The sequence below is a fragment of the Heteronotia binoei genome, chromosome 6, assembly GCF_032191835.1.
Source record: "Heteronotia binoei isolate CCM8104 ecotype False Entrance Well chromosome 6, APGP_CSIRO_Hbin_v1, whole genome shotgun sequence".
NCBI lineage: Eukaryota > Metazoa > Chordata > Lepidosauria > Squamata > Gekkonidae > Heteronotia > Heteronotia binoei.
In genome coordinates, this window is record NC_083228.1 from 77,506,186 (window position 1) to 77,532,220 (window position 26,035).

Below are 26,035 nucleotides of genomic sequence, written 5' to 3' on the forward strand. Positions count from 1 at the left end.
ACATCATTTCCAAAAGGTGTTGCCTAATTCTTAATTTACCGTGCCCTAGGGTGCAATGTCTCCAGTACATCTCAGGTTTCGTCAGTTTGCACTTGGCAGGATGTCTCATTACTGCTCTCCCTGCCCTTCATTTCTTCTGGGTATAATGTTTTATACTAGTTTCTGGCTTTTCCAGACTCTGGCTCAGTCTGAGGTCTAAGGGGAAGCCTCTCCCCACATTGCTCTGAGTGACCATTCTGTCTGCAAACAAGGAGAAATGTCTTTCCATCATGACATTGGTTTTTCATGTTTTCAGCTTGATGTGTCATGTTTTCAACTTGAAGTCCCTAAGTGGGTATAACATTTTAAAGAAAAAACACTTTGACATTTAATTTCTCTAAGTTTTATGTAGATGGCAAGCCCTCTGTGACAGGGACTACATCAGTTTTGTAGTGGGTATAGCACAGTGTTATCACTAAGGAAACATTCAGTATTAATAATAGTTTATTATCCCTCCCCAAAAGAACACAAATACACTGCACAAAATGAGTGATCAGAGGCACACCCCACCCCTCCTCTTTAATGAACTCTACATATATCTTACAGGTGCTGTTTCAGAAGTTTATAGCCTCTCCCCTGGAAAAGCGCTCCCTACTGAATGCCTGGCCTCAGAGTTCACTACTGCCATGTCCAAGAGTCATTAGTGAACTGGGAAAGACCTGGAGAGGACTATTTCCTACCAATACAGAAAGATAAATCACACACAGTGACAGTATGTATGAAATAAAGTTGATCTATTTGCATATTAATCTCCTAAGCCATCAAGAAAGACCCCAGCCTTACCCATTCAATCCTGTTTTATCTGGTGAAAATGGTTCTATAATGGGAAAGGAAATACACAGGAAAGGAGCCACCTTCCTTCATTCGCTAGAACGGGCCTTATCCTGCCGATACCAATATCTTTATTTTGGAAGGAGCACTCCAAATGCACTGCCAGCCTTTGATTTCCTAATAGAGCACAGAGATTAATTGCCTTATTGTTCTTTTAAGTTAGAAAAACTGAATTCTGAAATGGCAAATATCTGAAGCTGTGGTTGGTCACCCATTTTAGGTGTCCTTAGTCACATTAATAGGTGGGCACTGATATGGTACTGATATGGAACTGAATGCCCCTAGTTATTACATATGCATATCACTAATATTCTCCCACAAGCTCTTTTCCCCTTACATGTGGCAAGAGTTGTAAACCTGACAAATTAACTCCCTGATTCAAAGCAAAACTCTCTTATATCTACCCACCCAATAAAAGCCTTTAGTAGAGAATAGGAAAAGTAGAGTTTGGAAGGGAAGGATGAGCTAATCAGTAGCTTCGGTCAATGCAGAATTTTGTATAGGCAGTGTAGACATATGATCAAGATGACACTTTTTAAGTAGGAAGTACTCAGCCCTGAGATCCAGGCAATCTGAGAAAAGGAACAGACATTTTCTCTACACAGAAACTATAGGTACAATCCACTCTTTCTAACCTAGAACAGCCCTAGGAAATATTGGCCTCTTTCACATGGTATAGTATCAGCATTCTTCAATATACTTTGGTGGGAGCTCTTATCAACACCATGGAGATCCAAGAGTAGTAGGCCACTGAGGAGAAATCAAATAAGCCTATTCAGTAGACCAGTCAGTCTTTTGGGAACAGGGGGAAAAGACCCACTCTACAAACAGCAACTGCATGAGCAGTAAAGGCATAGGACATTATTTCTTATTTCCTCTCCCCTCCCAAATCACTGACACATACTAATATCCTTATCCTCTGAGCTTTAAGAACTGGGCACCAGGGATAAGTTAATAGAGGTGGTCTCTTATTTCAGAACTCCAGAGACCATGTTTTAAGGGCTTGATACTTGCAAAATCTCCCTATAAGAAGCTCTGGCAAGCATCATTCAGAGTAACAGACATGAACTCAGAGTGAAGGGGAGAACTCTCAGCTGTTATTTCCAATACCAGTTTTAGGTTAACATAACACAAGTACAAGGACTGCAGACTCAACACCTCAGTTGGTGTTTGGGCTTCACAGCATGTGTATCAAGGACAGCAGGTCAGCCAGCCTATGCTTTATTGTCAAAGGCTTAGTTTCCCTGACACTTCACTTTCTTTCTTCAGTCCTGTGCACAAGATCAGACAGATTCTAGAGAACCAGAAGGATGAACAACTTTGCTCAGTAGTGCTTTGTTCTAATCACCTGGGAGGGCCTCTTAGCCCTGAATACCAGCAGACATGAGAAAGAGCAGTAAGTATAGATCCTCACTCCCCCCTCTCATACCCCTCCAAGGGCAGTCCACAGCATTAGTTGTCTGTGTCCAGTCTTATGGATCAAGTCCAAATCTCCCCTTGCTCTTGCTTGGAAAACATACACACGCACTAGGATTAGACCACTCCACAACCAGGAGCTACAGTCAATGCTGGGGAAGGGGCGCACTAACGCCAGGGCTGGTCAGGAAATAGATAGATAATTCAGCTTCAGGAGATGGTCGAAAACTCTTTTAGCAGGGCCTCCTGGCTGAGGGTGTTGAAGGCCAGATTTCGCCGCACATTGATGCTGATAGATCGAACCTATGGAAGAGAAAACAGTCAATATAAGCAATTTCAACACTGCAACCCCAATTAGGCACTGAAGGAAACTCTTAATAGGCCCCCCTTTTACTACAGGAAAGGTGGCTCTCAGGAGAAAGCCCTGAGACAATGCTAAAAGTTGCAACTGTGGGAAAGAGGTTGTTGAAGGAGTTGCTGACCAAGTAAGAACCATTGTTTCCTTGATAGCAGGGTTTATGTATTCTGAGCCAAATGTCCCCTTATGGGTTCTGCAACAAATTATGAAAATGTTCCAATTCTGCATTATTTAAAGTGATTGCAATACTTGGATTTTAGCAGAAGTACATACCCATGGCTTCTGTAGTAAAAGGCAACAAAAAGGGAGGGAGGCCTACAAATCATGGACAGCAATTTAAAGCCACATCAGGTTATATGGAACAGACAGGAACATTTACAAGTTTTCAAACCTACACCAGCTGAGGGCTGGAAACCTGGCAGGGGTAGATATGTGAAAGGTAGATAAGGTGGACTTCCCCTATTTTATTTGCATCTAAATATGGCTACTTCTCTGTGATGAGTGCTAGGCATATTGAATGCATAAACTACAACAGAAGCCAGATTCCTCTACTTCCAAATGCATGTCCCCTCTTGCGCCTATTTGTGCAAGAACAGGTCCCTAAATGTGCCCAGGTGGTGCCCTAAGCGGCATCAGCAACATTCAGCAGCAAAGGCAAAATGCATCTCATATGTCTAAGCTCATTCAAGTCACAAGCAAAGGGATGACAGGCACATGACAATAAGACCTTTGTAACTTTGTTAGCAGTTTATTAACCATCTATTCCACATTACAGCATTCAGCATCATATTCCTCGTCTGGAAGAGTCTACTGCTACACTGAAATTAAGCTTCAACCAGCTGCCAATAGGAGAAGGGTGCTGTCATATCCTGAACCCTGGGAATTGACCTAAAAGAGCTGGGATTTAGAGAATTTATGGGAATTTGGAGGATCTAAAGTACTATATAAGAATGGGAAAACAACTGACTATAGCAAGGGAGGCATTCCTCTCTCTGATGGTGCTCAAGAATCAGAAGCGCAGACCTCCTAAGCAGCTGGCTCAAGTCCCTAGACCTACATTCTCCTATTTCCTTTGCCAGAGATGCCAATATGCCCTCTGAGAAAATAAATAATGATAAAGGAGTGTGAGGCTCCAGGGCTCTATATGCCCCTTAAAATATCAATTGCTCCTCAAGAAGGTAGGCTTGTGGGTCTTCAGATCATGCATCACTTCTGAGGTCTGGCAAATAACTTGATCCAACTAGGAACAGTGGGGGTCAGCTAACCCTCTGCCTTGCCTCTGCTGTTGAACCTCCACTAGCTTTAGACCCTATTTGACTCACTATAGTTTGCTGTTCCTAGCTTGCCATCAAGTGGCTCCAACCAACTTTTCCAACTGAGACAAGACATGATTAGGCTTGAAGGCCAGATGAGACAAGACATGAAGTAGACCACTTTGGTCTGAGGAAGTAAATTCTACACTTTAGAGTACTTTTACTTTGTACAAGTATCCAAGCAGCCTGCAAGCAACAGATGAGACTCTCACATGCCACTTTCACCTGACTGCATGACATGAGATTGTGCCCTGAGATATTCTGAACTGAAAAGAAAGTGGTTTTGTTTTTTAAAAAATCCAAGAGAACAGATAAAGTTGATTCCTCCCATTGCTTTAAGTTGATTCCTCCCACTCCCACTGCTGAGTGAGCTCACTGTAAATTGTCTGTAGCTTTCAGTAAGAGATTGGCTTAGAGAATGCTCCACCATAAAGTCTCCAGAGATACAGGGATTAAATCAACTGCATTTGTTTAATAACTAGATGCAGAATAATGAATAAAGCTTTCTAGTGTTGGGAGAGGGCCCATTTGGGCATTTCCTGTAGAAAAACTGAAAGGGGTGGGGATTACTGTCAGTGTTGTACTTCATAATAGTGTCTATTAAACTGCTAGTACTTAAGAGGACAGGTTTCAGAAAAGCTATAATCCTAGCAAATTGGAAAAAGGAAATCTGCATTTTAATCAAGGGAAATGGGAAGTTGTTCAACAAGTGAACAACAATTACGCAACTATAAGGACAGTGACAGTAGACAAGTGAGGAGGGAGACAGCAGTAGCATCCATAGCTGGAGAACAAAAAAAAAGAGATGGACAAGGCTCAAGGGCAGGTCTGTTTTCCATCTGGCTGCACAGGTGAGAACAAGCATGGCCCTTTGAATACTCTGCTCATGTCAGACCTCTATGTCTGCAATTCTAAGGGTACTCTCCTGAAAGTAAACCTCACTGAATAGCATGACACCGTAAGTAACTTGCTTAGGATTGTTCCCTATGACTTGTTTTCCCTCTTGAGACAGATTCTGAAGCAGAACAGAGCTAGGTAGTCAAGGCAGCCTATTTTCAGTACTTGCCATGCAGTATCAGTTTGGGATACACAGGATTTATGGGAGTGACATGTGCTGACTGAGCACTTCATATCCCTGAGTCATTGTCATGTGAAAGTCCCTTTACTTCAGTTTTATCAATGGCGTCTGCAGCAGGTGAAATCAGCATGAGATTCCCCTGGATCTTACAAAAGGCCTGATGGGCAAGGAAAAGGAAAAGCTCCAGTTATCTTCAGGAACAAGCTCCTGAAAAGGATGCAAGGAAACTTGTGACAGGATAAAGTAAGACTTCCTGTTTTTAATTGTGCCTGCTCAGCATCCAGGTGAAAATGACCTCACGGACGGCATACTAAAGCATGCGCTTCTGTGCCCTTATCCCAATAAACATGTTTTGGTGGGTAAAAAGGCAGTTCAGGTTTTTAAGACAAGGCTTTTAAGCTCCTGGCAGGGAGTTGAGACTCACAAGTTCTTTGAAGAAGGCAGCTTCTTTATGTTGCTCCGAATAGCGTTCATATTGGTCTAGCCCATCTTGCAACTTGAGGGTCAGTGTATCATAGTTGGAGCGCACCACTTCCAACACCTGCAGCACAAATACACAATGGGAAGGAAGAGTCAAACCACTGCAAAGCCTTCATCAAGCAGCAATAGAACTACAGTGCTGAGAAGCCCAGTACTCACTCCTCCAAGGCTAATGATGATGACCTCAGTTTTTCTTGAAAATGTTCTGGGAATAAAGAATCTTAATTGTTGGATATAAATGAGATGCCATGCCAAGTGGTCCGATCAGTTGGCACAAACAGTGAGGGGAGCCCTGGAGAAGGAGGATGCTTGCTCCAATAGAAAATTAATTATGGATACTCCCCATGACTTGAACCCTCTGATCCCCTTCGACCATCTCCTCCAACGCATAAAACCATTACTGGCTCAAGATGCTTCTGTTCAACATCGTAGATTCAAAAACATCTCCAAGCCCTGGTTCGATAAAGAATTCAAGCAAGCAAGAAGAGATCTAAAATCAGCGTATCATGCATATAAGAACTCTGAGGGCCTTGATTCTCTGTGTGCACAATACCATCTTTCATGCTCTAAGAAGTTATACAAACAACTGATTGCCACAAAGAAGTGTGAGGCCATGAAAGTGCTATATAGCATTATACAGTCATCCAAGGAGAAGATCTTGACAGGGTTTTGGAAATTGATCTCGAGCCACTCCTGCAGAGACATCTCCCCCATTGACTCATTTGTCACCCCCAAGAATTGGGAATCATTTTTTCAAGTGCTGTACTCTGATCCCCACCATTCTGCAGTTCCCCAGATTCATGAGGCCCTTTCAGACCTGCCACCTTGGCCTCCAGTGACGGCTGGAGAAGTTATTTCTTTGATCAGTAAACTCAAGAGAGGCAAAGCTCCAGGCCCTGATTTTATTCCCCCAGATCTATTGAAAGATAATATAGACTGGTGGTCCTCTCTCTTGGCCCCATTGTTTACATATATAGATTTGACAGGGGATTTACCTGAGGCCTGGAGAGAGGCTATCATCATTCCTTTTTTTAAGTCCGGGCAGAAGGATAATCCAGCCAATTATAGGCCAATCAGCCTCTTGAGTATTCTGGGCAAACTATACGCTAGCCATCTTCTAGAGAAATTGCAGTGCTGGCTGATTCAAGAAAGGTATTTGGTAGATGAGCAGGCTGGGTTTAGGGAAGGACGATCCATGTTGGGACATAATTTGATTCTATCACATTTGATAGAAAAATACGTAACCAGCAGAACGTTTTCTCTTTATGCAGCCTTTATTGACTTAAAATCTGCTTTTGACTCCATTCCCAGAGGGAAATTATGGGAGAAGTTAAGTGCCACCTCAATTGACAGGTGACTTTTATTCCTGATCCAGGCATTATACACCAACACGTCTATTAGGGTCAGGTGCAATAAGCAAGTCAAGCAAGGCTGTGTGCTGGCCCCTTCCCTTTTTGTCATCTTTATTAATGATATGATCAGCAACCTCCATCTAGTTGATACTCATCCCCCCTCGCTGGCAGATAGGCAACTGGTAGCCTTACTCTTTGCAGATGACACAATCTTGCTGTCTAGAACACCAGTAGACCTTAGAAGGGCATTAGCTCAATTTGGTCTTTATTGTGATCATAACCTCTTAGAGATTAATTATCAGAAAACAAAAGTAATGCTTTTTGGCCCAAAACCCAGGCTAAGGAGATGGAATATAAATGGCCATAGTCTACAACAGGTAACAATATACAAATATTTGGGGGTCATGATTCAGTCCTCAGGGTCAAAGAAGGCTCACCATGAATATGCTGCCAATTCTGGACGCAAATCGACTCAAGCCACCATTAGGTTTTTTCTCACAAAAGGGGGGCATTTTATTCCAGTTGCATTAAAACTCTACTTGGCCAAAGCAATACCCCAACTCACTTATGGAACTATGTTGGGTCCATCCTTATCAAGTTTTGATCCCCTTGGGAAAATTCAGTCCAAATTCTTGAGAGCCATTTTCCACTTTCCAACCTGTGTTTCCAATGCAGTACTATGCTTGGAAACTGGCTTGCTAAGGATAGAGGCTAGGGTGAGCCTACTTTCAATCACCACTTGGCTTAATCTCAGCCATTGCCCCACGAATATCACATCGTTGATTTTAAAGGATAGTTATTGTTCCTCTTGGGTTAGAGCCATCCATCAGAAATTGTCTACACTTGGCTTTTCACCTGAATCTCTCCAGATAATGGCCCTGGACTACAAGACATTGAGAGACAGAATGATATTGCCAAGGTCCCGGATTATCTAGCTCCCCCTCAAAGGAGATATGTGTTAGCTCCAGCCCCCTATCTCTCAACTCTAACAATACCATCCCACAGAAGGGCCTTTTCTATGGCCCGTTGTAATATCTTTCCTTCAGCAGTCGTTGAGGGCCGCTTTAGAAAGGTGTCTATGGCTGAGCGGGTTTGTCCTTGTGGTGCAGATAAAGTTGAAACGATTGACCATGTTTTGTTTGGGTGTGGCCTATACCCTGGCATATGAGCTGGGTACATTTATTCTTTGTTGGAGGGATGTCTCGGGTTTTCTGATTTCAAAATCAGAAATACGCTGTTATCAGATTTTAACCCCCAATTCACTAATTGTGCCAAATTTATGGCAGCAGCTAGGAGAATTCGTGAAGATTATGTAAAGAAGGGGTCCTGAACTGACTGTTTTTTGAATATTTCCAAGCTTGTATTTTATCTTTTCTTAAATGCCTGAGTACTCTGTATACCATCACAAATGCTACTGAAACTGATATAAATACAGAGACCATGCATAAAGTTGCCAAATTTTGTTCCCATGTAATCAAATTGCATTTATGGTTCTTACAAGTTAATGTCGAGGTAACAGATTGTAATTTTAATCAGTGTATTCTAGCTAATATTTTTTCTGGAGCTGTATAATTTTAAAACCTTTTATTATATGTACTAAATTTATTAAGCTAGAAGATGTTTGACCACTACTGTATTAATTGTCATATCTCATTATTCATACTAATGTCCTATATTTTATTTTCACATTTATTTTTTAAATATCTTATGTTTTATCTATTTAGGTCCATCTTGATTTTTACAATTTTTATGTGGTTGTTGTTGGCCTGCATTGTGCTATGTATTTGGTCATGGACCGTAATAAAGCAAACTGAACTGATATATTTGTGAAAGGTATCTTGCACTGCTATTCTGATTCTAAGTTTCACAGCTTGGAATTAGTATGGTTTCTCTATCCCCTCCCCTACTTCCTTTTCCCAAAGACATAAACTAGGTGCAAAAATTGACCACCAAAGAGAATTCCAAAGTCCAGTGAGCTTCTTTGTTCCCATAATTGATCCAGAGAGTGCACTCCAGCATGCAGTTAAAAGGAAAGCAAAACGAACACAGTGAGTACCAAAAAAGGCAAACTAGTGCTCCACAAGGAAGTACAAAAGTACTGAAAAGCAGAGAAGCTGGACAGTTTGGATAGCTCCACACTTCTTGTCCTGCCTACTTCAGTTGTCAGTGGCCAGCATTGTTATGTCGACTAGGGAACAAGGAAATGGCAACTTCAGACACACTCAGGTTTCCAGTGTCTTGAGGTGTTTTGTCAAGTAGAGATTACTGAATGTGCTGCCTAGCATATATTAGATTGCTCTCCACTGGTTCAATCCATGCTCCACACAACTGAAAACAAGGAGGCGCAGGAGAATGAATAAATGTTGATGTGCTGCAAGGTCACTTCTTGAATTGTTAGTCAGCAATCCTGCCACTGCCAGAGCAATGCTGCCTCCTCTGCAGACTCCTTCCTTAGTTCTGTTTCTCAAGTTTACTGACAGTGAAGAAAAGAAAATCTCCAGCAATAAAAGCTATCTACAAATTCAACTGTCCTTTCCTTGCATATGTGCCAAAGCTGCAGTGTGAATGATAAATGTTTCAAAGTGATGACCTCAGGCACAGAGAACAGGCCTAGGAGTTGGAATAATTCACTCCAGAATGGAACCAGTCATCAGGGACAGAGAGCAATAGAATAATACACCCTACTCCAGACAGTAAGATAGAAGGCTAACACCACAGCCCCCATGAATCAAAATCCTGTCCTCCTGCCAATTGCAGGGATCCAAGTCACCTACAATTAAGCACAGATAGGAGGCAAAATGTGCCTGAAAGGAAAGGAGGCTCTGAACAGGGCAGCCTCCTAACAGTGCATTTCAAGGTTGTATTTTAACATATAAAATGTTTCTGTTTTTGTTTTTGAAGTGCCGAACCCATGTCATGGTGAGAATGGCAGACTACATATCTGACTTGGGAGATTTTTATTTTTACTAGTTATACCAATTTTACACTGAATTATTATTCTTTGTTTAAAAAAATTGCACTCAGGCAGCTGTCTACTACTGGAGACTTAGCCATAGTCCCTGTCATCACGGGGGAGATACCTGAAAACACACTGCAGACAGCTTCTGGCTGGAGTACTGCCTACAACCCAGTTCAGCCTCCTGCTGCTACAAATGGAACTTCATTTCTTCCTTTCCTCAGAAGCAAACAGACTACCATTCCCATCCACTAGAAACTGAATGAAGGAGTCTGAGCATTACAGCCCCTTCCACAAAAACAGGAAAAGACTAGGCTCAACTGTTTCCGTTGGATTGGGTTGTTAATTTAAACGGTAAACAGATCTCCTTTCATTTCACTGTCCAAATTGCTAAAGCCTGCTTGCAGGCAGCAGAAGAGAGGCCAATTTGATTTGGGAAAACAACTGCAAAGATATGAAGCTGAGAACCTTGAAGGCAGCAGCTCCACACATCCAAGTGCCCTAATGCTTACTTTCCATTGAGGACTATTATTTATAACATTTGTGCCATCCTTATCACAAGAAGCCTGGCATTTGCTGGAACCTGCCACTTTCATACAAGCAACAGATGCAACTTATAATTTCTGAAGCTTGAAGAGCTATACTGAGGCCACTCACAGCAGGGAGAACTGGCTTCTTTGATAAACCTGCTTCAAATACAGCTTGCTCTAGATTGTCTTGGCAGCTATTTCCCTCAAAATGCCAGCTCCTATCCTATTGCTTCCCTTCACTTATTAGGCCTGCAAGATTCAAGGGACTTAGTGAGGCAAACTGCTACTCTTCTGCTGCGAGATTCATTATCTCTGAACAAACTGCTATTACCTCACTGGCTTTTATGCATTGCCACTTTTTCTGTACCTCAGTAAGTAGAGACAATGTACAGCAGATGCAAGCGACAATTTGCTATAGAGTAAGCTGTCTGCACAAGCACCACGCTACAGTTGCTATGGAGCAAATGCATGCTGCTAAGTAGCAATCACATAATAATGAAAGAGAAGGTCTGCTCCTGGGACAAGAGCTTCCTGTTAAGACAGGCAATAGGAGGCAATTCTTCAAACCCCCCCCCCTTTTGTTGCAGGACAGTCCCCAGGTCCCATTCTGAGGCATTGGTCCTAAACATGAAAGGTCTCCTTGTAATGGGGTGGGGGGGCAGAATGGGATGTTCCTTCAACTCCTCAAAGGCCTACTGATACTGCAGTTATTTTTATTAATTCTGAAAGGAACAAAATAAACCATCTCCTCTGACCATGAGTGCCACAGTGCAGTTTGGCTACCAAGCTAGTCTACAAGAGTCAGTGTGATACAATGGTTAAGAGTGTTAGACTCTTATCTGGAAGACCCAGGTTCAAATCCCCCCTCATGCCATGGAAGTTTGCTGAGTGATCTTGGGTCAAGTCATACTCTCTCAGCCTAACCTACCTCAAAGGGTTGTTGTGAGGATAAAAGGGGAGAGGAGATTGATGTAAGCCACCTTGAGTCCCCACTGGGGAGAAAAGTGGGATATAAATGAGGAAAATAAATGAATAAAACAATGCTAATTTAAACATCAGTTCCCGCTGTATCCTTTTATGCTGGCATAGATCTGCATTAGAAGTTAATAATGCCAAGCCGCAGAAAAAATATCCTTCTGCTTCAGCTGTTCTACTGAAGAAAGTATCTGTGAAATATCCACAGGAAAAACAAAGAAATTATTGATGCAAAGGGAAATTATTTGAAAAAAAGTTTACTTGTTGAAAAGACAAAGATTATAGCAGGGGACAAATACCTGTAATTTTTACCTTCATCAAATCCAAAAGAAGGTCAGCCTAAGAAGTGAGGATGTGCCTGTGGTTGCAATGGACATGTCCTACGTGTTTCTCCACACTAATAAACCTAATTAAGTCAAAGTTTGCCACAAAAATACACACAGATTCACACTTAACATGCCAATATGTTACTCAAAGAGATGTCTCCTGAGGCATTTAGCTGTTAATAGAATTCCTTCTTGTAATAGGAAGGATGTTACCACTTAGCCATGGAGTGGTTACAGAATCTTCACAATAAAGCAAGAGATTAATTGACAAATTTTCCAAGAGAATGTCCTAATTAATACAGAAAATGATAAAAATGTTTTCATTCTACAGACAGCATCCTTAGAAATTGCTGACACTGCTGACATTTCCACTAGAATTAATTCCCAGAAGCAGCAAAGACAAAGTAGGTAGGAAAAATAATGAGATGTTAAATAAAAACAAAGCACTCAGCACTTTTTTTGTAACCACTTCTGGATTTCTTTCCAGAATGCAACTAGACCACTTGAAATGCCTACCTCAGAGATTCATTAGTGCTATGCAGCTCTTTCCAACCCAAACCCAAATTCCTCACTTAGAATAAATTTCAAAGTCAACTTACAGCAATACTTCAAGGCGTGCTAAATAACTGGACAAGGACCAGAGAGGGGACAAATAAAGAGTTAGTACATAGGAGCACAGGTAAATGAACTAGGAAAATCTGGGGACGGACAGGGAATTGTGCACCTTCAAGACATTCCACATAACTAAGCCACATGATTCAGATGAAGATGGCAAAACTCTTTAGATACAGTTCACATAAAGAAGCATCACACTGAATCAGACCATTGATCTATTGAGTTTGGTACTCTGTCGATGGCTCTCTAGAGCCCCAGTCTTTCACCTTATCTACCACTTGAGCCTTTTAAGCAGAGATACCTAGGACTGACCCTGGGACCTTTTGCATGTGAGGTAGCTGCTCTACTACGGAGTCCCTCCCTCACATTATCAGATATTATGCTCAATTGACCAAAGAACAGTGAGTTCAAACAGGCAAAAAGTGGTGAAGCAATTCTCTCCCTTGTTTTGACACATGCATTGCCTTAGAGATAAATTCCTATAACTAGGAAAGCTCTTTCAGGATCCCAGGATGCTGAATGCTATACATTTATTTTTTGTTATCTGATCTACAGACTGCCATAAGGCAAACAGGCTTCACTGACAGAAGCCAAGTTAACAGCCTCATCCAAAATAAGATCATGAATAGTCAAATACATTAACGCAGACCTCGCATTCAACATTAAAAGCACCAGAGACAAGATCTGAAACATCAGTGATTTCATTCCCTACACAAACCCAAGATCAGTGAGGAATGAAGTAGCAGGGCAGGCATATTGTATCCAGTCACACAGCCTCAGCGGACATGAGCCCCTTTGATGATTAAAAGCTTTAACAACCCAGGTCAGAAATGCCTAAGGAGCTTATTTGGAAGAAGTCTACTGGAGTGCCCATCTGCCAAACACTACCCCCAGATAAGGCACAGGTGCCCAGTTTGTAGTGCCTCACAAATATGGAGCAGATGGCCCAGATAGTGGCTCTACAGATCTTCTCTGAAAAGGCATAGTGGGGGGAAATTGCTGAGGTTGCTGCACCCCTATTGCCATAAGCAGTAACTTCAGAGGGAACCAGTAAATATTGGATGTTGCAGGGTCAGAAGATGTTGACTCTTATTCACTTGCAGCTTTCAAGACTTTCTTCCCCACAGAAGATTAACAGAAGGTCACAAAAAGGGTATCTGAGGACCACAAGACTATTCTATGGCTGATGCAAGTTTTTATGGCTCTGCGTATATCCTATAGGTGCCATTTCCTTTCACAGGAGTGATCTAGATTCAGCAGAATGATGAGGAAATTTGTGTTGGGTTCTGCAGAAAGTGGTATTCGTTTCAGTTTTGTGAAAGACACAACACTCTTTTCACACTGAACTTAGTCTGGCTGAGGTTACTGGAGCCTTTTCAGAGCCTTCATGGCATAATTGGTATGTTGTTCTTTCACTTTAGGTGATGGATCAAGCAGTTAACTAATGGATGAAAAGGAGACCTCTTGGAATGCCTTGCTTCTGCAGAGCATGCAGGGCATGTATTGGGGATCTGCCTCCTACCTATAATGGAAGGACTCTGCAAGACATTTATCAGAGACTTGGGGAGATCCAGGTTGCAGTCCCCTGTCAACTATGAAATTTGCACAGTGAACTTGGGTGAATCACTTACTTTCAGCCTATCTTAGTTCATAGGGTTGCTGTAAGAATAAAATAGAAAAGAGAGTCACATAAACCACCCTGAGCTTTTTTGGAAGAATGGCAGGATTAAAATGTAGTATTAGACACATTTTTAAAAGGTTACATAACTCACTAGTGGTGCTGGAGCTTGGCAGCACATTCTCTTCCAAGACAAGTTGGCTCTCTCCACCTTTTGGTCATGCTCCCTATAATTTACTATACACATTAATTACCCCAGCCAGACTGAATGGATGTGAATTAAGGGTTCATCATTTTTAAAAAAACATCCTTCAATAGCAAGAGTCAATGATTTGCATTAACCAAGGTCAAACATTTCAAATAAACCCTCCAATTTCAACTGTTCAAACAAAACTGCATTCAAACCTGGGCCTTCCTTCCATTTTCAGTCCAACTAAAGGGTACAGATGATAGATAAAAATGTCAGGGAGTAGACACATTTCATCCCTTTCTCTAGCTTCCCAGAATTCAGTCAAGGTGATATAAAGTTGCCAGCTGCTTCAGAGGGATCTGTGAATTCTAAAGGAATCAGCCTTGCACAGACAACAGCTTCCACAGATATAAGAAATAGGACAGAATAGCCACACAGGCTCACATGTCTCTCTGTCCTTCACTGTAGTTTTTACTCCCTCACACCAACGACAAATTAGCTTAGAGAACAGAAGATGAATGCCTCCTACCTTTTCAGCATGAAGCAGCAATCACACATTTCAAAATCACAGTGGTAGGTGATGGGGCTTTTTCATACACTACCTTTTTGAAAATGCACTGTCATTAATATATAACTCAGAACACTGAAAAAAACCCCAGAAAGTTGTAAACATGTACAGATGATTTTTGTCATGCTGTAATGACAGCAGAGTTGGTGGCAAACTCAGGGTTGATGTTGTGTATGGTGTGAAACAGCCTGAAGTTTAGCTTGGAATACAGCATTCCATATTAAAATCTTTTGTAGGAAAGAACATATTTAAAGCAAGCAATTACCTCAATCTGCAACCAGCTAGCTAGCTTAGAAAGCAGCCCACTCCCCAACTGTCCATGTTTCCCACCTCTAGAAGTTTCAGATGGTATAGTCTAATAGAGACATCTGGAAGATGTCCAGTGATATGATTGACAGTATCAACTAATCACAGATTCCTTGAACAGCATACTCAAATTTTGACCTTAGGTATTTGCCAAATTTGTGCTGTCTACCAATCCAGATCCCCCCCCCCCACAAGTGAAGAAGAGTCATATCTAATGCTGAGCTTCTGAAGGACTCCAGAGACCCATGTTTTTGCCCCCCCCCTTTCTGAATGCCTACATTAATGAAAAGACTGCTTATGTTGTACTGAGGTGATCAACTGGTAGCTTAAAAAACTTCTCTTAGAAAAGCCAATTGAGCTCAGCACTTGGTTGAATCGTAAGCACGATTGGGATATAAAAAATTAATGGTCCAGTCCAGTAGTCTGTGCCATGTGCTTTTCAGTCCTGGCAGGCAAACCTGCCAGTGCAGTTAAACACCAAGTTCTGGGAATCAGTACGGTAAACATCGCCAGCCAGACAGTAGGGTCTGTAGCTCCCAAGCTTCTAACAGCCAAATGCTCACTTGTGACTGTACTGTTTAGAGCCAAAGGTTAATACTGGCTTTCTGTTTTATAAACCCCATTTAATTAAGAAGGAATCTATCTAGTTCTGTATGCATGGGAGCAAGCTGTTCAGCAGCTTTGCCTGAAACTACAGCATCCATTGGGGTGGAGTTTGGCAGATGTTGTGTGATAGCAATGGTATCATAATGGGTGCAGCAGTGAATTGCTTCCCTGATTGAAACTGCAGGGAACACTTCAGGGACTTGGGATCAAATTACTGGAGCTGGATGTTGCCCAAAAGCCCCAGATTCATCCTTGCTGTGAACAGCAAAAACAAACCAACTGTTGGTTCTTTTCCACTTCAAACATTAACTCCCTAGGCGGTGACTATGTCCCTTTCTTAGCTTTTTTCAGTGCCTTGCAAGAAAGGGAGAAATGGCAATTATTATGGCTTCCATTTGCAAAATTGTTTGTATTTTGCTATTTTTAAAGGATCAAAATAAATTTAGTAAAAGGGTAGCACAGTAGGGGGTGGTCTTCAAGAAGCTAAATTTTTTGGTAGAGGCAGGAACATTTCCCACCCTGATTCCAGTCTTAAAGGGCTAAAATTTGAAATATTTAATTGCTGGGTTAGTCTAAATGAGGTATTGTATCATTTTGCTGTATAGTTGTCCATCTCAGCTTTGTCACTAAGCTTCACTCTTTATTTTGCTCCAAACTCATCTCTCTGAAGAAGATACCTTTGTGCAGTATAGTACCTTACAATCCTGAAAGAATAGAAACTGGTCCAGAACAGGATATATATCTGCTGATCTGAATGCTGTCCCGCTTTTGCTCTCCCAACTACTAAGCAGTGACAGTGATTTAAGACTGCTATCTACTTGAGACTTTGATATCACAGCTTTGCCATTCTAGTTCCATAATTGCAACTTTCATCTCTGATGAGTGGAGTCACTGTGACTCTAACAGATGAATGCAGTCCTTAGAAGTTATGTGGCTGGCACACAGTTCCATATATTGCACAAATTATGTTATACTTGTTTTTGACCAAGGACGCTCAGATACCCCTCTGTTTGGGTCATACAGTTTATGAACTGCCAGCAGAACTTTTAACCTCAAAAAGAAAATGATTGTTTTTGAATGTCTGAATAGTTGAAATTGCTTTCTCAATCCTGCATCTTTGTTATATAGTTTAATTTTTTTTTGAATGAGAGTAACTTCAATTGTGCTTAACTTCCATTGGCAGCTGCTAAAGCCCAGAGATGATGATGGAAGCATTTAAGGTGGCTCCATATTGTTAGCTAAGTAGCAGTCAAATGGAAACAGCATGGGGAAGGGTTGCTGGGAGAAGAGCCGAGTTTCTTGCAAGGGAGGTAATTCTTGCAGGAGGCCAGAGGGCCCTGTATGGCCTGTGCAAACTGCAGTTCAATCTTTGTTCAAAAGAGGTGGAAGGCCAGATGAGGAAGAGACACAACCACTTGCTCCTAGCAGCCCACAGCAGAAGCTGATGGAGAAATTGGATGCTATGAACACCCTCCCCTCTCAAAAAGAGGCCACAGAGCAAGCCAGGGCAGAATGGGGCATCAACTCACATCTGGAAGGGGTGGATTTGTCCCACAGATGCCAAAAACTCTGGAAATGAGGCTTGTTTTGAATTGTGAGTAAACTGTTGAAGCACTTATACAAGATGTTCAAGGAGAAACCTCTGCCCCTGGTGTCTTTCTAGACAAGGACGTATTGACCAACAGGAGGAGCTATCCCCAAAACTGATGCACTCTAGAACCATCAAAGAATGGAAACTCCCCTAAACTGCACTTTTGGTAATTCCTGCCAAACTGCTTGGAGGACTGTTTGTATCAGTGTGGATCTACAAATGCAGTTAAGGCTGGACGTAAGGCATGAGTACTGCCAGCCACATCTACCACATCTACAGAGAATCTTTCTATAGAACTGTTTGTGAGTGCCTGTCATGATCCTGGGTCCAGCGAGGCCTGCAGGCCCCAGGGAAGCTTGCTTAGGAGTTACTGGGAAAAGCCTACATCTCCCAGGATCCCTTCTGTCCCTGTGATTGGGTAGCAAGAGGTTAGAGGGAATCCGGTCCAGAGAGGGGTGGGGCCTGGGAAGAGATTATATAAAGGCCAAGCCCAGGAAGGGGGTGTTCTTTCCCTGGAAGGCTTAGCTAGAGGCAGGCTGTGGCTGGAGAGTTGGAAGCAAGGGAAAGGCCCTTACCCAAGGGGGAGTAAGTGTAGTATTAGAGTAGAGACTGTAGAGATAGATGTGTTAGGGCATTTGTTTATTTTCCCTTCACCCTTTTACTGGTTAATGCATCTTGTTAATTTATATTGTACTAAAATAAACCTTTTTGTTGTTGTTCACTCTGCCTGGTCCTCATGCCTATTATTTGGCCTAAGCTACAGGAGACCTGAAGGGCTTGGGAGGGGACTCTGGGCCTTCTCTAGGGGAACCTTTAACCCAGAGTGATGGCAACACTTGGTAAGGCCCCCCAAGTCGTGACAGTGCCCAAGAGCTGCTCTGAGTTGCAAAGTGGCCACTGTCATGAGACTGGGTCTCATGGATGCAGGAAACCCTTGAACTACCTTTCCTCATTCTGCAGAGGTTCTCTGTGTGAAAAAGAATAATCCTCCTTCCTTGCCTGCCTTTTTGTCCAAACATCTGTCCTCAACAGACTGTGAGGGAGCCGTGCCATATTCCAGACTGCTGCCAAATGTGGATTATGTACTGACATTACAATATTTACACCCTGACTACATGTTTTTAACAGAAGTCACCAAACAAGCATTGTCTCCAGTCTGTGGCTGCCTCACAACCGCAAAACCCTCTTTACCTGAAGATTTACCAAAGCCTGAACCAATGAACTTTCTGGATATATGGCAACGTTTATTTAGGGTGGCTTTTAGTAGAAGGGATTAGGTTTTAGACCTAATTTTGCTACTGTATATATTTTGGTCTGAGTTCAATGACTGTCATATGTTTTATTGCTGCCCACCCAGACTCTTTCTGGAATGGGGCAACAAATTTATATGAATTTATAAAACTGCCATTTAGAAATATCAAAGAAAAAACTGGCATTATGGGCTTTATATGTGTGCTCACAAGTTGGGAAAGTTTATCCCCTGTATATTTTCTTCCTAGTTAAGGATACTTAGGAAGTACTTGGAAATTCTGTGTTGTATTCATCTTCCATGTAAACTTGAAAAAGTGCAACATTCCCCTTTCCCTAAACATTCTCATGTGGTATTTAAAAAACAAAGAATTCCAGCAAGGCTTGAAAAGTGTTAGCTCAGATGGGTTTTAAATAAGGCTCAGGAAAGTGGTCAGGCGCTCAGAGCTGATCATTAAAATGAAAGGTGTATCTGACCTGGTAGTGCAAAAACGGGGCCATTTAAACATTGCTGGAAAGGTAAAGAGGATAGGACAAAAAGCTCACCTCACCACACTCTAGGAAATTATTCATTCTGTGACTCTGAGGTTCATTCAATTTCCACTGCATAAATTCAACTTGGCTGTGAGAAGTCCTCTTAGAAGCCACCCAAAGGAATTGAAGTTGATGGGCATAATTTAAAACCCCATTTTCCCTTTTTTTTGCCATAAACAGTCAGTAAAGCAACCCTTCATGAATGAGTCAGGCATTAATTTATTAAGCAGTTAGTTACAGTGCATACACTGCCCCTTTACTGGCAAGATCAGTTTAGTTAGTTTCGCTTAGTTTGTCTGACCAATTTCCTATTATAGAGCACTATGAACAGCAAGGGTTCTATCTTTCCTAAATTTCAGACTGATTAGATGGCTTTCAGAAATCATTTGCAAGAAAAACAGAAGGTTCACAGCAGGGATGAATGTGTCAAACTGATTTTGCAGCTTTAAAAACAATTTACATTAGGCCAATATAACTTTTCCTTACATTATTATTTTTCTTTTTATGGTTCTGTTGTTATTGCTGTTGCTTTCCCCCATGACTTGCATATCATGTCATCTCAGTGAAACCAAGACTGTGCCATAAATAACCTCTTGCCAACACAGAGGCAATAAGCAATTTCAGTAACAACACAGTTGAGAAGATGGGATATATATATTTTAAGTAAATTAATAATATTGAAGGAGAAAAAGATGCATACACCTCACAAACTTAAGTTTGACATAACTTGTTACAGCATTGAAATTCTGATACAAGTAAATGAGGAGAAGGAAGAGGAGGAGATTGGATTTATATCCTGTCCTTCAATCAGAGTCTCACAGCATCTCCTTTTCCTTTCCACTCCCCACAATAGACGCCCTGTGAGGTAGGTGGGGTTGAGAGAGCTCTTTCCAGAATGCTCTTGAGAAAGCAGCTCTTTCAAGAACTGTGACTGTCCCAAGGTCACTCAGCAGGTGTATGTGGAGGAGTGGGGAATCAAACCCGGTTCTCCCCAGATTAGAGTCCGTGTACTTAACCACTACACTAAACTGGCTCTAGGAAACAGATGCATATGAGAACTGACTGTATTCTCTGGCTGCTGTTTCTATTTCGCTACAGTGAAAGCTTTGATATCTAGTACATGGATAATCCAGAACAATCAGTTAACTGGCTTTGATCAGAGGTAAGTGCCTCATTCTCAGCCTCCATATGCTCAAATGCCCATGAGCATTGCACTCTTACCCTTCAGCCAGCCGGCTTGATACTTAGAGCTGTTGCTGTTCTTCTAACAACTAAGCTACCAGCTGACATTAACCCCCTTCCCCTTCAGCCTGTCCTGAGCTGTTGTGGGCTAGCTGTGTTAGAGAGTTTCCGGGCAACAAACCCTCTTGTCTAACATGCAGGGGGCTTGGAGAGAAAGTAGAAGGCTCCTTGTAGGGGTGGCGGCTGGCACCAGGGCATTTCCAATGGGGTGAGGGGTTTGGGTGCTTGTGGATTCCTTTGGGTGAAGGGTCAGTGCACAGCACTATACTTGAGTATCTGGTATATCTGACTAAACAGTCTCTATTCCCCATGAGTCCTGGATAACAAAGCTTTTACTGTATTTCTATAAAATGCCTAATATTTGAGCCTTACAAAAGCACAAGGGCTCTAGGAGGAACAGCAGTGGTATTTTTACCAGCATTTAGTACTGAATAATATTGAGATCACTAGAGGCATCTGTCAGTAAGACCTGCCATTGACTTCATTATGATGGAGATGGCAACTGTGGACAGGCAATCTTAGGGAATAAGGATGAAGCACTCACAATGACATGATCATGTTAAACAGCTCTAATGCATCCAAAGGTTTGTACCATGAGCATCATCTATGTCGCTTCTCAAGATCATCTTGCCAAACGCTTGCTGTTTTCAGCTGGCCAGATTATAGACTATAAAGATGCCCCAGCAGCCTAAGGAAAGTTTTGTGATTTTGACTCCTGTAGAGTTACCTGCCATAGTGTCCCAGCTACAATCCCCAGCTTTTCTAGTTAAAAAATATCAGAATGTGAAAGATTTCTACCGGCTTCTGTCTGTAAAGCTCTAAAGCATTTGGGACTAGGATATTTAAAGAACAGCCTGTCCCCATATGAAATCTGCCTTCCAGTTTTCTTCAGAGGCCCTGCTCTCTGTGCCTTAACCAGAGACAAGACTCTGTCTGCTGTGACACTGCATCCTTTGAACTTCCTCCCTGCAACTTGCCTAGCACCAACTCTGTTGTGCTACAGGAAAGATTTTAAAGATCTATTTCCCCAGACATTTTGGCTGATAGTTTCTACCCACCATCCCCTTTTATTGCTTCTCTGTTATGGCTACCATTTAGACCTGGGAATGAAGTCCTGTTCCTACTATTGTTTTACTGATGGTTTGATGCTACTGTTTCATTCTGCTGATTCTGCTCCCTTATTACATTTTTAAAAGGTCTATGTGCCACCCTGAGAGTCTCAGCAGAGAGTGTGGAATAGGTGGGATGGATGGATGGATGGATGGATAGAGGATGAATAGATGATAGATAGATGATAGATCAATAGATCGATCGATAGATAAATCAATAGAAGTTATATGCTCTAGTACAACAAAGCAAATTAAGTTGGATGGCATATGGATTTCCCCTACAGGAAAAATGACCAACAGCACTTATTTACAGAAACATCACATATTTTGCTTTATAAAAACCACTAGACCGGCAATTCTCCATCCAAATTTTAATATGCCTTTTACTAGCTGATCAACTGCAAACTACTACATTACCCCAGATTACACAGCTGCACTGCTAAACACTTCGCCCCAAAAGATATCAAAAATCCAAGTATTCCTCTATACAGCTTTGAGCTAAATCGTGACAGAGAAGCAAAAAAGTCTCCACTGTGAAGAAATAAAGCCCACATCATGTCAAATTTCCTCCTCTGCAATATTCTTCATGAATGTCTTAAACATGGGTCTTAGAGAAGGCTGCTAGGAATTAACTGCTCCATTCTTCTATGGGACAGTGATCCTTCTAGCAAACCTCTTTTGCACAGGGGCTCTATGAAAATACAGAGGGCAAGTGTAATTTTTTTTTTAAATAGTAAAATGAACATCCATGGGCCAAAGCTGGAGCAGAAGGCCATGAAAGGAGCAATACAGTTCAGCAAAGCTTCTAGAAGTTTGGCACATTATGCACAATGTGTGGGAGATCTCTGAGGTGAAAACAGAGCTGTTCTGAACAGTGTACCTGACTAACTTTTCTAAAACTATTTAAAAAAACAAATAGACCTAAACCATGACAGCCCCATGTTCCAAAGGAAAACAGCACAATGAAAAAGCCTCCTGTGCACGTACACAAATATCCTGCTACCTCCATCATAGAAATGGCCACACCATTGTTCTACAGCACTGCTAAGCAAGTACAAAACAAAGTCGGGTAAAAGACTAAGCCTAACAGATAATGAAGCTTTGTATCAGCCATTACTCATCCTTGTATGGAGGTTAAAATTCATTTTGGCATGCACTGGTAACATCAGAAGTCACTGCTCTTCCTCCCCCACCCAGTGCTTTGCTGTCTTTGTGCACAGTATACAGCAGCAATAGTCAAACAGACCTGCCAAGCAACATACAGTCACTTTTGCAAGTTCATGATGTCAAGATATTTATGTCATGAGCCCTGACAAGGAGGAGCTGGAAGGGTTAACAGACCTGGAAGAGTTGCCAGCCAGTTCCTCAGCTGAACAAACAGCAGCTGGCCCATCAATCACTCTCCAGGCACCAGTGTCAGCTGTTGATCAATATCCTCGAAGCTCTCCTCCTCCCATCTCAAGAGTTTGAAGCAGGCTCCAGAAAGATCTTTCAGAGCGAAGACATGAGGCATGCTGATGCTTCAGATCTCTCAGCCTTGAGTTCTAGCAGAGTCACTGCCACCCTGGGAGCAGGCTGATTGAGACCCCCATATAGCTCCCACCCAGGACCTGGTAACCTTGTGGAAGCAACAAGTCTATTCTCTGGCTTGCATCCACGCTCCTTCCTGATCCTGACCAGCTTGATTTCCTTGGCACCCTGACCTTTTGGCTTTTGGACATTGACTTCTGATTCCAGTTTGTGATTCTGCATTGGTGACTTGGCTCCTGCTTGACTTCCTGGCTTTGGACTACTGCCTGTCTGCACCCTGAGAACATGACAGATTGCTTCCACCACACACACACACTCCACAAGATGGATGAGGAGGCAAGCGGAGGCTCTGAGCAGCCAGCAGCCTTGCTCACTCAGGTGCAGCACTTCACTCAAATGGTGGCTCACCTGCAACATCAGCAAGCCACTGTTGCTGCCCCACCCAAGTGCCCGATGCTTCTCCCAGAGAAGATCGCTGGGAAGGTGGAGGAGTTTCCTGCATTCCTGGCACAGTGCAAACTGTATATTGAACTATGTGCCAGAGACTTCCCCAAGGACAAGACCAAGGTATGCTTCATTGTCATCCTCTTAAAGGGGCAGGCAGCTAAATGGGCTACCCCCTTGCTTCTAGCCCCATCGCCCCTGCTGACTGACTACCAGGGCTTTCTGGATCATATGGCGGTAGCTTTTGCTAACCCCCAGCAAGTAGCCACCGCCAATTGGAAGATCTGGACCCTGAAGCAGGGTAGAGACTTGGTTTCCCAGTACTCCACTGAGTTCAAGCTTCTGGCCCAAGACCTGGCCTGGAATGAGGCTGTCCTCATGGACCAGTATATGGAGGGACTGGCTGACGAAGTCCTTGATGAGCTGGCAAGAGTAGACCGGCCACGCTACAAGGCCTAATCACGCTGTGTCTCTGCATCGACGGCCACCTGGAAGGCCGCTGCCATGTGTGAAGTAGTGCCCGTCCCTCTCAGCTGCCCCGCCACCTAGCGACGGTGACAACCCTGATGCACACCAGTCCCGAGACTGATGACCCCGAGCCCATGCAACTCGGGGCTGCATGGCCACAGCTCACCCCCGAGGAAAAAGCACAGTGCCGCTCACATAATCTCTGCCTGTACTGCGGAGGGGTGGGGCACTTCTCCTCTGGCTGCCCCGCCAAGTGCACCAAGTCCAGTACCATGCCACCGCCAGCGATAAAAGATCAGTCCCAAGTCTGAGTGGACCCCCCCGACTTGGGACACCTAGCCAGGTCCCCTGAACCCTATGCTACCGGCCAGGGCCTGTTCCTCGTACTGTCACACTCGGCTTGCTGGACGGGCACTGGCTGTTTGTCTGCGCCATGGTCGACTCCGGGGCCGCCCGCTGCTTCATCAACGTGGCCTTTGTGAAGCAACACCAGATCCCAGTGCAGGACAAAGACACCCCAACACTGGTCGAAGCCATCGACAGGTGCCTCCTCCGCTCCGGTACGGTGACCCAGGAGACCTACCCGGTCACACTCCAGATCCAACACCATCATGAGCAAGTACAATTCGATGTTGCTCACATGCCCCGCTTTCCCCTCATTCTGGCACTCTCCTGGCTCAAAAAGCACAACCCCCTCCAACAGGCTAAAGAGGTCTACAAGACAGCTGTCGACCGAAAGCAACAGGTGAGGCCCCCACTGAAGCCCGGGGACCTACAGGAACTCTCCAGGACTTGCTCTGAGAGCAACTCCAACAGGCTAAAGAGGTCTACAAGACAGCCGTTGACCGAAAGCAACAGGTAGGGCCCCCACTGAAGCCCAGAGACCATGTCTGGCTCTCCACCGGTTACCTGCGTCGGCCTGGCCAGTCTTCAAGCTTGACCTTTGCTTTGCAGGCCCCACTTGATCACGGACCAAATCAACACCATTGCTTTCCGGCTACAGCTGCTGGCCACCCTCGCATCCACCTGGTCTTCCACCAGACCCTCCTTGTTCCTGCTACACCACTGAATCCCATCCGACTGCCACCTCCAGTGCCACCTCCTCCTGTCCTGGTCAATGATAAGGAGGAATACGAGGTCCACCAGCTCCTGGACTCCTGAATCCACCATGGGGACCTCCACTACCTCGCGGACTGGGAAGGTTATGGCCCCAACGACCGTTCATGGGAACCCGCAGACAACCTACATGCCCGACCTCGTGAAGCAGTTCCACATCGCCTTCCCTGACCGGCCTGGCCCATCTGGGGGGGGGGGGATAGTGTCATGAGTCCTGACAAGGAGGACCAGGAAGTAGGCTGATTGAGACTCTCATATAGCTCCCACCCAGGACCTGGTAACCTTGTGGAAGCAACAAGTCTATTCTCTGGCTTGCATCCACACCCCTTCCTGATCCTGACCTGCTTGATTTCCTTGGCACCCTGAACTTTTGGCTTTTGGACATTGACTTCTTATTCTGGTTTGTGATTCTGCATTGGTGACTTGGCTCCTGCTTGACTTCCTGGACTTTGACCTTGGACTGGCTTTGGACTCCTGCCTGCCTGCATCCTAAGAACATGAAAATTTACTGCTCTTACCCATGTTAAAATTACAAAAGCCCAATCAAGAATGGCAAAGGCCCTATTAATACTGGAGTGCAGTGGTGTTAGAACATAAGAGAAGCCATGTTGGATCAGGCCAATGGCCCATCCAGTCCAACACTCTGTGTCACACAGTGACTAAAAAATTATATACACACACACACTGTGGCTAATAGCCACTGATGGACCTCTGCTCCATATTTTTATCTAACCCCCCCCCCCTTGAAGCTATCCATGCTTGTAGCCGCCACCACCTCCTGTGGCAGTGAATTCCACATGTTAATCACCCTTTTATCCGTTTTAACCTGACTGCTCAGCAATTTCATCGAATGCCCATGAGTTCTTGTATTGTGAGAAAGGGAGAAAAGTACTTCTTTCTCTACTTCCTCCATCCAATGCATTATCTTGTAAACCTCTATCATGTCACCCTGTAGTCGACGTTCCTCCAAGCTAAAGAGCCCCAAGCGTTTTAACCTTTCTTCATAGGAAAAGTGTCCCAACCCTTTAATCATTCTAATTGCCCTTTTCTGGACTTTTTCTAATGTTAAAATATCCTTTTTGAGGTGCGGTGACCAGAATTGCACACAGTATTCCAAATGAGACCGCACCATCGATTTATACAGGGACATTATGATACTGGCTGATTTGTTCTCAATTCCCTTCCTAATAATTCCC

At 43.4% G+C, this 26,035-nt stretch overlaps 1 protein-coding gene across 2 annotated transcripts in view; it reads right to left on the bottom strand.

Annotated features, from left to right (window-relative positions):
- Nucleotides 1–465: 465 nt before the first annotated feature.
- Nucleotides 466–26,035, bottom strand: part of ARMH3 (armadillo like helical domain containing 3) — a 209,218-nt gene continuing 183,648 nt past the window's right edge. For both annotated transcript variants that reach the window (XM_060241823.1, XM_060241822.1), the window contains exons 25-26: nt 5,460–5,576; nt 466–2,589 (exon numbers count right to left, since the gene is read on the bottom strand). In XM_060241823.1, the coding sequence (XP_060097806.1) occupies nt 2,497–2,589; nt 5,460–5,576 (210 nt within the window). In that variant the 3' untranslated portion in view covers nt 466–2,496. The remainder of the gene's footprint in view (nt 2,590–5,459; nt 5,577–26,035) is intronic.